This window comes from Centruroides sculpturatus, unplaced genomic scaffold, assembly GCF_000671375.1.
Source record: "Centruroides sculpturatus isolate CEXI.00-Female unplaced genomic scaffold, Cexi_2.0 scaffold354, whole genome shotgun sequence".
Lineage (NCBI taxonomy): Eukaryota > Metazoa > Arthropoda > Arachnida > Scorpiones > Buthidae > Centruroides > Centruroides sculpturatus.
This window is the reverse complement of record NW_019384699.1, coordinates 441,302-456,542: the sequence shown is the minus strand read 5'-3', so window position 1 is coordinate 456,542 and position 15,241 is coordinate 441,302. Positions and strand designations below refer to the sequence as shown.

The 15,241-nt window shown below is 31.0% G+C and overlaps 1 protein-coding gene across 2 annotated transcripts in view; it reads left to right on the top strand.

Annotated features, from left to right (window-relative positions):
- The first annotated feature begins 1,190 nt into the window (after positions 1-1,190).
- The window catches only part of LOC111627508 (putative histone-lysine N-methyltransferase 1), a 47,602-nt gene continuing 33,551 nt past the window's right edge, over positions 1,191-15,241 (top strand). Inside the window, exons 1-3 of one of the 2 annotated variants that reach the window (XM_023371095.1) lie at positions 1,191-1,247; positions 4,504-4,607; positions 9,274-9,332. In XM_023371095.1, the coding sequence (XP_023226863.1) occupies positions 4,536-4,607; positions 9,274-9,332 (131 nt within the window). In that variant the 5' untranslated portion in view covers positions 1,191-1,247; positions 4,504-4,535. Of the gene's footprint in view, positions 1,248-4,503; positions 4,608-9,273; positions 9,333-15,241 lie in introns of those variants that run through there. The other variant, XM_023371096.1, reaches the window with a different exon arrangement.

The following is a 15,241-nucleotide window of genomic DNA, read 5'->3' as shown; positions in this document are numbered from 1 at the left end:
AATTTTTGAATACTTGAAAGCACTTGGTAAGGTGGTTTATGAGGGTGTAGCCATTCCATCAGTTAACTGATGCACAGAAGGAACTGTGTATATGAATTGCTAGTGCTTTACTGATAAGACAAACCTACACACCAGTTTTGGATTGAATAGTAACCATAAATGAAAAAATAGTTCTGTATGTGAATATTATTGAAAAAAAGGCAATGGTTATCACCAAAACAACAATCATTACCAGCAGCAAAATTGTATTATACATCAAAACGGTGTTACCCTGCATTTGGTGAAATATTTGTGAAATAATTTATTATGAACTACTCAATGAAAATGAAACAATAGCAGCATCTACTTACTGTCAACTACAAGGGCTGTTCGGAAAGTTCGCGGCCTCACATAGAAAAATAAACAAAATAATGTTAAAACTTTTTTATTTTTCAATGTAATCTCCTCTGTTAGCAATGCACTTATTCCAGCGATGTTCTAGCTTTTTTATGCCATCACAATAGGTCGATTTGTCAAGGTGTGCAAAATACTCGTTCACTTCAGAGATGACTTCGTCATTTGAGTGGAATCTCTTTCCAGCCAAGAATTTTTTTAGGTTTGGANTGAATTGAGAAATCAGTATTGAGAATTTTCTTCTCTAAATAGGAAAATTTGATTAAAATAATATAAAAATTAAATTTTTCTTTATGATTGATTTCAATTTACTAAATTAATCGAAAAGCAATGAATATCCAGTTTTATTCCTTGATTGTTACTCTGTCAAGCAATCAGGGTCAGTTTCTGGAAAACAAAAAAACTACCACAGAATGGGTGTCGCCTTGACGTGGCTTTGTGGCTTAATGTGTGAAAATTTTATCGAAGTTTTACAGATAATATTTTCCACAGACTAAGAACACCCGACAGAAATGTAAAAAATATTTTAAAACAATTTTTGTGAAGTGTTTTGTCACTTTCTTAAAAATTACACAGAAACACTGATTTGTGTTTCGTAAATGTTTTGACCATATCACTTTATTATATACGTAAAAAAAAAAAAAAAAAAAAAATGTAATTGTAGACCACTTTTAAATTTAATAATAAAAATAAAAAATTTATACCAAATATTATTGATATTTGTAAAATTTTAATGTCAAGAAATTTATTTTGGTTTATTATGTTAAATGTATCTTTATTTCATTATATGGAAAATTTTTTCACCAGAGGTCGTCTTACTGTTATTAAAATAGATTAAGACGTACTTGAGAACGGTAAGATAAGATTATAAAATGTCTAAAATAACTTACTCGTATATTGGCAAATTTAGCAATACGATTGTTATTTTTTTAATCAGTCGATACCTTCCTATTGTTATCTTATCTTGTATTTAAAGAGATAGCATCTTCTCCGATAATTTCTGCCAATATTATTACATAGAATAGAAAGAATTTGATTGGATGATGTAATTGTTTCTCGGTCGTAACATCCAATAGAAATTTACGATGATGTGTTTGTTTATAAATAGTCATAACTGAGGAAATACAGTATTACCATATGAGAAATTTTGGTTGTTGTTATGATTACTTTTATTTTTTTTTTAATGGCGACTATTTTCTTAAAATTGAAATTTTAAAACAACCACGGTCCCATTTATTATATCATAATTTTAATTCTGGAATGTTAATAAAATTTTTATCCTAGAAAAATATATAATTCAGATGATGTGGATTTTTAAGTGCCATATTACAATATTTTCTAATGAAAATACTCTAATATACATTCATTTAGTTACATGGTTGTTATGACAACAGTGTTGATAATTGTATACTTTAGATATGTCAATATTAATGGCTGCGTTCAGCAGACGCAGCAGTTGTAACCGAGCAGATCGGTAGCTGTTACATAGCAACCTGGCTCTTGCTGAACGACAAGTGATGTTGCATTGGAACAAAAACCCCCGTGGTCAGTTTCGGGTAGCAATAGTTAGCATAAATGAAAGACACTACCAAATGTGACATCAAAACACCAAACGTGTTCCGAAAGAGTGCTACTGTAGAGGGTGTTCGGCAGAAAAATACTCAACAGCTCCGAAACTGTTGAGTCTGATGAACACAGCCAATAACTTTTTGTTTTTAAAAATTGGAAAATTTTTGTAAAAAAAAAAATAAGTTGGATTAAAAATAAAAAAAAATTTAATCTGTCCATTTTTTGTTATTTAATTCAATATTATGTAAGTAATAAAAAGCAAGGTTTTTATTTTCTCATTTTTGTAAATATACCTGTAATGACATTAATTCATTATTTGTATTGTGGTGTTCATTATTGTTATAGCAATGTACAAATTATTGTAAGCATATATAATTTTATTTCCTTTTTTTTCATTAGTAATGATTTTTTTTCTAATTTTTTCAATATTGAAATGATAGATAGAATTGCATAAGAAATATGACTTTGCTAATTCCAGGATGTCTAATGAACCTGGAAAACCTGGAAATGTCAGGGAACTTGGATTTAAACTTGGAAAAGGAGAAAAAATATTATTACAGAGTGTATAATGAATCTTATAATGGGAAAGGAAACAGTAGAAACGATTTAAACTGTTGTGTCACATGATATGCACAATGATCTAAGCTTACATCATGCATGCTGATTAAATTTAAAGTTTAAAAATTGCTAATATTCACTCCAATGTTTCAAGAAAGTACAAAATTTGAATTACGCAGCTTTTAGAGATGTCCAAAAACGTTATAGTTTGTAAATTTTCTTGCTGTTCAAGTATTATTGTTGTATGAGTTTATTTACTTTAACATTTTAGAATTTGATAGTGCTTAGAATGCATTTTGAATTGAATTGTTTTTGTTATCCCTGATGATCCTAAGAAACTTGAAAGTATTTGAGACTAATTGCAAGTATGGTTTCTTGTTGGTTTCTTCAATAAAGTAGTTTTTAAAGACTTGACTGTTTATTTTCTTTTTTTGAACTATTTAATTCTGTAAGTTCATAAAATCAGACATAGAATTTTCATGAAAAATTAATAAGAAGCTGAATTCAGGAAAAATTACTTCACATCAGACCAAATGCTCATATTACAGCAAATACTGTACCCGAAATGTTTTTAAATTACAGAAGAAGCTTAAACCTGGGTTTTATTGATTTTTAAATAAGTCTCTATAAACTAAAAATTTGAAATATGAAAATTAATTTATTCTGGAAATTGTGGAGTTACAAAATAAGCAATGTATGTAAAATAAAATAAAATAAATATATTTTAGTGGTCTATGAATTTAATGAAATTGAATATACTCTAATGTCTGCTGCTTCCCAAATGTTTGTTTTTACATGTTTCAAAGGTTTTCAAAAGTCCTAAGTTGTTAATTGGCATAGCTTGTTCTGATTTTTTTGAGAATTTCTGTGAAGGAATTGACTCATTCACTCTTCATCCCACTTTCTTCTTTAACTGGTACCAAAGCCATTTGATTGATCTCAGATAGTGTACATTAGAAAGATGTTTTCGTAAGGAGTGTATGAGTATCATATCCCATGTTGGTCAAAAACAGTAATTGTCTTGAGTATGGCGAGAAATCAAGATTATGCTATGATAGAGATTACACTACATGTAATCACTATTCTGACTGTACTTCTTCAAGAATGGAATAGTCTCTTTTTGAGGCTTTCTATATTATATACTTTAGTGTTAATGCATAGATTAGATCAGGTGTATCAAGCTCTTTGTTGTATATCAACCCCTTTTAAGAAAAATCTTTTTTTGTTGATCCCCTTCAATATTAATTATACTATACTAATATAAATTATTATATTATATATAAATAAAGATGCTACAGCCTCAATAATTTTTAAAAACAACTTCTTACACTCAGTGGCGTAGCGTAGTGGGGGCGGCACTTTTAGGGGTTGGCAGAATTTCACAATAAATAATAATAATATCTTGTAAAAATTTGAACCATTTCATTTCATATTTTTGTCGCACCTACAATTCGAACCGATTGAAATGAGCACGGAATTTTTCATTACTTATTCTGTGACGAAACCAAATTTTAGTATTTTAAATTGAGATACCTAAATAAGGGGGTGGCGAAATTTTCCTCTGCCCCAGGCGGCTGACACCCATGCTATGCCACTGCCTACACTTATTTAAGAGCAAAAAATGTGCAAAATTTTTAATATTTTAAAATAAATTTTTTACATTTGCAAAGTTATATTGACCCCCTCAAACTTTTATCGACCCCTAATGGATCAGTATTGATCCCATTGGGAAACCCTGATTTAGATAATGCAAAAAATATGACATAAACAATACAAGAGAAAGGAAAAATATATTAAGCACACTAGCTGCTGTTTACATTAATGTTAACACAGATAATTATGTTAAGATACAAAAAGCACTTAATTAGCATAATTTGGCACTTCCTCTGAGCATGGAATGGCCAAATTAGTGAGAGTCTACTGTATAAGAAATGCACTATATTGAATACATGGAAATTTTAAATGATTGATTTTATATTTCAGTTCAAGTTTGACGTTTTAAATGATTTAACTTTATGGCTGAAAGTGGAGATTCCGATTCTGTTGGTGATTGGACAATAATTACAGACAAGTTAGATGAAAATCAGGTAAGAAAAGTATTTTCTTATTTGAGTTAATAATCTATTTAATTGATAATGTTTTTTATTTAATTAATCCTTAAGTTGTTGTATCAGTCTTTCAGATCAATATATAAGGTGATCATAATTTTTTAAAGTATCTCTATTCAGCACCATCTAGAGGGACATATAGCAATGCAAATGAAACCAAATATTGTGTGATGATGTTGCAGGACATGTGGGAGAAATTTCTGTGGGGGAAAAATTTAGTTCCAAAACCTACCACTGTAGAACTTGTGCTGAGTGAAAAAAACGTGTATCATGTGCATAATGCACATATCCTATGGGTGATTTCTATGTATAAAAATGTCCACAGCATGTAAAATGTCATTTGTATGATGTATACTGCAAATTCTGTATATACCATACAAAATGTTGCTCAGTAAAATGCTACATTTCACTGAGAAAAGAGATGATTAGTTGGGGAATCTGGAAATGAATCCACTTGGGTCAAAAACCCCAGGAATTTTTCTAGGGGTAGTCCATCCCAGATATGTTGGGTTTTGTCTTTCACCATCCGATTGCTCTCTTGTGGGCCTGACTGAACCCAGGATGGGCTTGATGAAAAGGCCCTCTTAATGCCCACAGGGCAGAAAAAGTCAGAAAAAACTTCAGAACTGGGACCACATTGAATGTTGCACTGTTGGTGTTCTGTGTCAGTAATGTTTGTAAGGGCAGAACTGGTTGAAATTTCTGACAAAGTCCCTAACTCTACTACTGAGGGTTGCTAGGAGATTCCCAGGAAGCACCATCACCATGAATGGGATCATGGGAAAGATGATTCATTCATCAAAGAATTTGCTATTTTGTTAAAAAATGAAAAAAACTCTTATTGCCAACATGCAAACTGTAAACATTAATTTATTTCCCACTTAAGGCTTGGTTTTGTAAAGTCTAGTTTGTGTCAAAAATTAAAATTAAATGCACCATTTTTTTATATTAGTTAATAATAATAATATATATATATATATATTTTTTTTTATCACATACTGTCTTTTATTCTTACTAAATCTAATCATGAAAATACTGTATTTGAAGAGATTGATTTCCAAAGTGACTTTTATTTCAGTTTCTTCAGAAAATGGATATGAGTAGTACATACTTTTCATGATACCTACTATATCATTAGTAAGGTATAGCCAAAGTCATTCAAATATCTACAGAATATTCACTGTGAAGTGTATACAGTACTTTATTTTAAAATGTCATCAGTTTGTTTCATTCCAAATAGACTTTAATCTCATCAGTGAAATTGTGTCAAAATGGTACTGTGTGATGCTGAGTGGTGGCTGAAATCTGTGAAATAGAACATTCTTGCACCCTTTACATTGTAATTTTAGTGCCCAACATTGTTTTTTAGGGTAGTATTAGACATGAACCAGTTATACCAAGCCAACATGTGGTATATATATATATATATTTACCACATGTTGCCTTAGTCATATATATATATCAGCTGGGTATATATATATATCAGCTGGGTAAAGACTGATTTGTAAAAATCTGAAAATCTGCATATGTTGGAACTACATGTGTTGTCTCATGGAATGTAAATGGAGTGCTATCCGAATAAAGAAAAATTCATAATTTTTTTCAAATTGATTTCTATACTAATCTGTTTACTGTTACTTCTTTACATAAGGTTTTTTGTAGAAAATATGATTTAAGAAAAACTGTCAGATGAAAAGTTTCTGCTTTTTTAGTGTACAGTAGATTCCTATGTTAATATTTTGATAGAATTCTTTTTTAAAATTTTGAAGTTGACTCTTATCCCACCCTCCATGTGGAGTCATATGGGAGTTCTTTAGTTGATTAACTAGTGCCTTAAGTAGTAACTCAAAACTGACAAAAAATTATTTTTAATCATTGAATGAGTAATGAGATATTGAACTATAACACTTTATTTGGACCACCCTGTATATTGATAATTTAGATTTTAAAATGTTTTTAGTTTGAAAAAAAAAAAACAACTTTAAAAATCAATTTTGATACTTTTTATATACCTACAAATGTTAAATGGAATTGACAGAAAGTAATATATTATATATGTATAATTGTAGTTACAGAAAATACATGAAACAAATGCAAGAAATTGATGTTTAACAAAATTGAAAATTTAAGATATAATTAAACTTATTGGGTTGTTTGATAAGTTATGTTGTATTTCTTTTATGTTAGACATGTTTGTATCATACATATTATAGTTCAATGCAAGCATATTTTTCATTATCTGAAGCAATAATATTTAAAGATATACATTTTAGAATTTAGTGTTATTTTTATGATAAAAGTGAGAAATATTTTTATAATTGTTTACTCTATGAATATCTGAATGATCATAACATAATGACAGTGACTAAAAGCTTGTTTAAAGTATTTAGGGAAAATGCCATAAAAGTTGACATGGGTGGTTTGTGAAATTTTGTAATGGCAGTTTTAATCTTACTGATGAACCATGTGATCATATCCTTATATGACTTATACAGAATTAAAACATTAATTGAATCTAATCCACAACTGTATTGAGAAATTGTATACTGAGAAATTGTATTTATCAATTTTTGAATACTTGAAAGCACTTGGTAAGGTGGTTTATGAGGGTGTAGCCATTCCATCAGTTAACTGATGCACAGAAGGAACTGTGTATATGAATTGCTAGTGCTTTACTGATAAGACAAACCTACACACCAGTTTTGGATTGAATAGTAACCATAAATGAAAAAATAGTTCTGTATGTGAATATTATTGAAAAAAAGGCAATGGTTATCACCAAAACAACAATCATTACCAGCAGCAAAATTGTATTATACATCAAAACGGTGTTACCCTGCATTTGGTGAAATATTTGTGAAATAATTTATTATGAACTACTCAATGAAAATGAAACAATAGCAGCATCTACTTACTGTCAACTACAAGGGCTGTTCGGAAAGTTCGCGGCCTCACATAGAAAAATAAACAAAATAATGTTAAAACTTTTTTATTTTTCAATGTAATCTCCTCTGTTAGCAATGCACTTATTCCAGCGATGTTCTAGCTTTTTTATGCCATCACAATAGGTCGATTTGTCAAGGTGTGCAAAATACTCGTTCACTTCAGAGATGACTTCGTCATTTGAGTGGAATCTCTTTCCAGCCAAGAATTTTTTTAGGTTTGGAAAAAGGTGGAAGTCACTGGGGGCCAAATCAGGTGAGTACGGTGGATGTGGAACTAATTGGAAGCGAAGTTCGTTTATCTTTTGTTCAGTGATTCTGGCGGAATGTGCAGGTGCATTATCGTGGTGGAACAGAACTTTTTTCTTCTTCAAGTGTGGCCTCTTTTCTTCGATTTCTTTCTTCAGTTTTTCCAAAAGTTCACAGTAATAGACAGCATTAATGGTCTTTCCTCTTTCTAGGTAGTCAATAAAGATGATGCCTTTAGCATCCCAAAAAACCGAGGCCATCACTTTACCCGCTGATGGAACTGTCTTTGCCTTCTTTGGTGGTGGCGAACTGTGGTGTTTCCATTGCTTCGACTGTTCTTTTGTTTCAGGAGTGTAGTAATGGATCCACGTTTCGTCAGTAGTCACAAACCGACGCAAGAAATCCTGTGGGTTTTTCTGGTAGAAGTCCAAACACTCCTTTGACATCAAAGTGCGAACACGTTTTTGCTCGGCGGTCAGCAGATGCGGCACCCACCTTGCTGAGACCTTCGTCATACCCAAATCTTCGGTTAGGATGTGGTGCACTCGGTCGACAGAGATGCCTGTTGTCTCAGCTATCTCACGCATTTTCAAACGGTGATCTGCTAATACCAAATCGTGAACTTTGTCGATGTTTTCTTCAGTGACAGCAGTTGACGCCCGTCCGCTGCGAGGGTCATCTTCCACACTTTCTCTGCCAGATTTAAAAAGGGCTGTCCATTTTTTCACAGTGGTGTATGAAGGAGCAGACTCTCCTAAAACTTCATCCATGTCAGCTTTGATTTGAGATGGGGTCAACCCTTTTTTCGTCAGGTATTTTATGACCGCACGAGTCTCCGTCTTCTCCATTTTTGATAAAGCATGTGCACACTTACTATTTGCTAAGCTGTTGTGGCAAAACTTTTTGACAAATCAAGCGGAAATTGGTATCGTATCTTTAGCAAAGATGGCTGAATTATTCCCGCCAAAAATTAAATTGATCGCATTGCCGCATATAGGCAAGGCCGCGAACTTTCTGAACAGCCCTCGTAATGGATCATTTCAGCATAGAGTTACTCTGAAAAGAATCACCAGCTGTAGTCAATAGAAAAAGCATAACATTACACTATGATAATGCCCATCCACACATTGCAACAGTCACAATGCAAAAAATTAATAGCTTTGGCAGGAAAATTTTGCAATAATTTCTTACTGACCAGATCTGGTTCCTAGTGACTATTGAAATCAGAAAGTTTTTATCAGAATGAAATAGAAATATTGACTTCAAGGTGGCAGGAGTAATGAAAAGAGTGATAAGTACAGTACATGTTATATTAAATTAAATTAATCAATATAAATTTTTTTTTTCAAAATCTTAAAAATAATGTGGCATTACTTATCAAACAATGCAATAAAGTAACTAATATTTTTTATTTACTTAGTTATCATTTATATATTTTAAATATTACACATTAGATATCATCCCAAAATGAAACAGTAACAAGAATGGATGATGCTAGTTGTCCAGACACCAAGTAAGTAGAACTAAATTTTTTATAATAATAATACTCCTGTATTATATATTTCTAGATGATATAATGCTTAAAAACTATCATTATGTATTTTTATCTCAACCATTAAAAGTTTAATTAGTCAAATATCCTCAATGTGAAGGATGTTTGCCCTTCTCCCTTTGGGATCATTCAAATATGATATGGAGGGGATATATACAAATATTGTGACAGATTGTAACAGGGAGTGTTACAATCTGTCACAATAGAATGTTGATGATGCCTTAAAGAATCTCAAAAATTTTTCTACTTGAAATAATTTTTTTACCAAAATCTTTATGCCAAAGTATTTTTATCAATGATCACACAGTAATATCTTGCTTATTTAAATAACTATACTTTAGTAGAAATGCTGTACTAAATATGCTCTGTTGGAAGCACTCTAGAACTTTTAACATGAAAGGATAATTACAATTTAAGCTTTACAGATACAGATTACAGATAAAGATACCACTGAAAGATATACTAGTATATAACATTATTTTTAGTCTGGGAGTACAATGTCATCAGACTCTTCTGGTGAATTTAAAATTTATTTTTTGTTTTTTCTATTGCCTATTTTGATATTACTCATCTATTTATGGAAAATGTTGTCATATATTCTGTCTTTACACAAAATTCAATCTTATCTTTGTTATCATTCTACAAATAAATTTAATTTCACTTATTATTATATCAACAGCATCATCAATTTCATCAAATTACTATATCATTGCTTATAATAAATTTCATTCAAAAAATTTACTATTTTTTGAGAGAACTGTATTTTTACTAAATAATTTACTTAATAAAAATACAGTTGACTCTCACATATGCAAACTAATGTGAGCAGCAATGAGTTTTTAGAAAAATTAGAAAAATCTGGATAAGAAAGAGTTTTTAAATAAGGCTGTAATATATATGCCTGTATGTATGTATAATAAAGTCTTATTTTGACTTCAATGCTTATTTTGGACAATTACAATTAATTTTGAAAATACTGTATTAAAGTTGTTTGTTTTGTTGTTGTTGATTCACTAATGAGCTGATACATCACACCAATGTCTCATCGTTATCAAGGCAGTGGTGGTTGATGCATTGGACTCTTCTATGAATTTCAAGGCAACCTTAATTTAAAAAAAATTAAAAAATATACATATTGCAGTATAGAAAGGTGGGTGTAGGAATAGTGTAAAGTATTTTCAAAAGTTTTTGATTGTCTTTGATCGTTCTGGATATGGTGGAAGGATGATGATAATGTCCAAGAAGTGTGCAGTGGTGGTAGTTCAATTATGGTGTCACTCCACTTATAAGGGTGTGTATATGATCTTCTAACTAATGCCCAGAATGCTGCGACCGTGCATTAACATCATGCTCAACGGTGGATTGGTCAAAATGGCTATATATTATAAATCTAGCTACATCCCATGGTGGAAGGACCTGATGTGGGAGAGAGTACTGTGTATTGAAGAAAAGAAAAAAATTTTGCCTTTACAAGTCATTGTTTTACAGTCACATTGACAAACCAAAAAAAGATAGAAGTCTTACAGAGATGACCTTTTTTTGAGGTTATGCCTCTTTAAAAAATGTAAATTGGTTTAAAAAAGAGCTTTCTGGTGACAGTACCATAAATTAAAACAAATTGTTCATTAAAAAACTGGCTAATTATAATTTACATAGTAAAAAAACAAAAGGTTGTCTCTCTAAGTGAAGATTTGTTTTTGTTTTTTTTTTATTTATTTGTCAGTGGTGACCAGGGCCGACCTTCTCTATAAAGGGGCCCGGGTGCAAGAAACTATTTGGGCCCTACATTTTTTGTAAAATATAAAAAATTACAAACACGAACATATAGTCTATTAATGCATGTTTATTTAAAGTGTGATTTTGTTCTTGCTAATACATGAATTACTTCAGGAAAATTATAATTTTTGCAATTTCTTTTTCGATGCTTAATATAGCAAATGCATTAAGCGTTCTGCACACATGCTGGATCGAAGATAATTCTTTATTAATTTTAATTTGCTGAAAGAGCGCTCAGCACTTGCTATAGTAACTGGCAACGNGGGTGGCGAAATTTTCCTCTGCCCCAGGCGGCTGACACCCATGCTATGCCACTGCCTACACTTATTTAAGAGCAAAAAATGTGCAAAATTTTTAATATTTTAAAATAAATTTTTTACATTTGCAAAGTTATATTGACCCCCTCAAACTTTTATCGACCCCTAATGGATCAGTATTGATCCCATTGGGAAACCCTGATTTAGATAATGCAAAAAATATGACATAAACAATACAAGAGAAAGGAAAAATATATTAAGCACACTAGCTGCTGTTTACATTAATGTTAACACAGATAATTATGTTAAGATACAAAAAGCACTTAATTAGCATAATTTGGCACTTCCTCTGAGCATGGAATGGCCAAATTAGTGAGAGTCTACTGTATAAGAAATGCACTATATTGAATACATGGAAATTTTAAATGATTGATTTTATATTTCAGTTCAAGTTTGACGTTTTAAATGATTTAACTTTATGGCTGAAAGTGGAGATTCCGATTCTGTTGGTGATTGGACAATAATTACAGACAAGTTAGATGAAAATCAGGTAAGAAAAGTATTTTCTTATTTGAGTTAATAATCTATTTAATTGATAATGTTTTTTATTTAATTAATCCTTAAGTTGTTGTATCAGTCTTTCAGATCAATATATAAGGTGATCATAATTTTTTAAAGTATCTCTATTCAGCACCATCTAGAGGGACATATAGCAATGCAAATGAAACCAAATATTGTGTGATGATGTTGCAGGACATGTGGGAGAAATTTCTGTGGGGGAAAAATTTAGTTCCAAAACCTACCACTGTAGAACTTGTGCTGAGTGAAAAAAACGTGTATCATGTGCATAATGCACATATCCTATGGGTGATTTCTATGTATAAAAATGTCCACAGCATGTAAAATGTCATTTGTATGATGTATACTGCAAATTCTGTATATACCATACAAAATGTTGCTCAGTAAAATGCTACATTTCACTGAGAAAAGAGATGATTAGTTGGGGAATCTGGAAATGAATCCACTTGGGTCAAAAACCCCAGGAATTTTTCTAGGGGTAGTCCATCCCAGATATGTTGGGTTTTGTCTTTCACCATCCGATTGCTCTCTTGTGGGCCTGACTGAACCCAGGATGGGCTTGATGAAAAGGCCCTCTTAATGCCCACAGGGCAGAAAAAGTCAGAAAAAACTTCAGAACTGGGACCACATTGAATGTTGCACTGTTGGTGTTCTGTGTCAGTAATGTTTGTAAGGGCAGAACTGGTTGAAATTTCTGACAAAGTCCCTAACTCTACTACTGAGGGTTGCTAGGAGATTCCCAGGAAGCACCATCACCATGAATGGGATCATGGGAAAGATGATTCATTCATCAAAGAATTTGCTATTTTGTTAAAAAATGAAAAAAACTCTTATTGCCAACATGCAAACTGTAAACATTAATTTATTTCCCACTTAAGGCTTGGTTTTGTAAAGTCTAGTTTGTGTCAAAAATTAAAATTAAATGCACCATTTTTTTATATTAGTTAATAATAATAATATATATATATATATATTTTTTTTTATCACATACTGTCTTTTATTCTTACTAAATCTAATCATGAAAATACTGTATTTGAAGAGATTGATTTCCAAAGTGACTTTTATTTCAGTTTCTTCAGAAAATGGATATGAGTAGTACATACTTTTCATGATACCTACTATATCATTAGTAAGGTATAGCCAAAGTCATTCAAATATCTACAGAATATTCACTGTGAAGTGTATACAGTACTTTATTTTAAAATGTCATCAGTTTGTTTCATTCCAAATAGACTTTAATCTCATCAGTGAAATTGTGTCAAAATGGTACTGTGTGATGCTGAGTGGTGGCTGAAATCTGTGAAATAGAACATTCTTGCACCCTTTACATTGTAATTTTAGTGCCCAACATTGTTTTTTAGGGTAGTATTAGACATGAACCAGTTATACCAAGCCAACATGTGGTATATATATATATATATTTACCACATGTTGCCTTAGTCATATATATATATCAGCTGGGTATATATATATATCAGCTGGGTAAAGACTGATTTGTAAAAATCTGAAAATCTGCATATGTTGGAACTACATGTGTTGTCTCATGGAATGTAAATGGAGTGCTATCCGAATAAAGAAAAATTCATAATTTTTTTCAAATTGATTTCTATACTAATCTGTTTACTGTTACTTCTTTACATAAGGTTTTTTGTAGAAAATATGATTTAAGAAAAACTGTCAGATGAAAAGTTTCTGCTTTTTTAGTGTACAGTAGATTCCTATGTTAATATTTTGATAGAATTCTTTTTTAAAATTTTGAAGTTGACTCTTATCCCACCCTCCATGTGGAGTCATATGGGAGTTCTTTAGTTGATTAACTAGTGCCTTAAGTAGTAACTCAAAACTGACAAAAAATTATTTTTAATCATTGAATGAGTAATGAGATATTGAACTATAACACTTTATTTGGACCACCCTGTATATTGATAATTTAGATTTTAAAATGTTTTTAGTTTGAAAAAAAAAAAACAACTTTAAAAATCAATTTTGATACTTTTTATATACCTACAAATGTTAAATGGAATTGACAGAAAGTAATATATTATATATGTATAATTGTAGTTACAGAAAATACATGAAACAAATGCAAGAAATTGATGTTTAACAAAATTGAAAATTTAAGATATAATTAAACTTATTGGGTTGTTTGATAAGTTATGTTGTATTTCTTTTATGTTAGACATGTTTGTATCATACATATTATAGTTCAATGCAAGCATATTTTTCATTATCTGAAGCAATAATATTTAAAGATATACATTTTAGAATTTAGTGTTATTTTTATGATAAAAGTGAGAAATATTTTTATAATTGTTTACTCTATGAATATCTGAATGATCATAACATAATGACAGTGACTAAAAGCTTGTTTAAAGTATTTAGGGAAAATGCCATAAAAGTTGACATGGGTGGTTTGTGAAATTTTGTAATGGCAGTTTTAATCTTACTGATGAACCATGTGATCATATCCTTATATGACTTATACAGAATTAAAACATTAATTGAATCTAATCCACAACTGTATTGAGAAATTGTATACTGAGAAATTGTATTTATCAATTTTTGAATACTTGAAAGCACTTGGTAAGGTGGTTTATGAGGGTGTAGCCATTCCATCAGTTAACTGATGCACAGAAGGAACTGTGTATATGAATTGCTAGTGCTTTACTGATAAGACAAACCTACACACCAGTTTTGGATTGAATAGTAACCATAAATGAAAAAATAGTTCTGTATGTGAATATTATTGAAAAAAAGGCAATGGTTATCACCAAAACAACAATCATTACCAGCAGCAAAATTGTATTATACATCAAAACGGTGTTACCCTGCATTTGGTGAAATATTTGTGAAATAATTTATTATGAACTACTCAATGAAAATGAAACAATAGCAGCATCTACTTACTGTCAACTACAAGGGCTGTTCGGAAAGTTCGCGGCCTCACATAGAAAAATAAACAAAATAATGTTAAAACTTTTTTATTTTTCAATGTAATCTCCTCTGTTAGCAATGCACTTATTCCAGCGATGTTCTAGCTTTTTTATGCCATCACAATAGGTCGATTTGTCAAGGTGTGCAAAATACTCGTTCACTTCAGAGATGACTTCGTCATTTGAGTGGAATCTCTTTCCAGCCAAGAATTTTTTTAGGTTTGGAAAAAGGTGGAAGTCACTGGGGGCCAAATCAGGTGAGTACGGTGGATGTGGAACTAATTGGAAGCGAAGTTCGTTTATCTTTTGTTCAGTGATTCTGGCG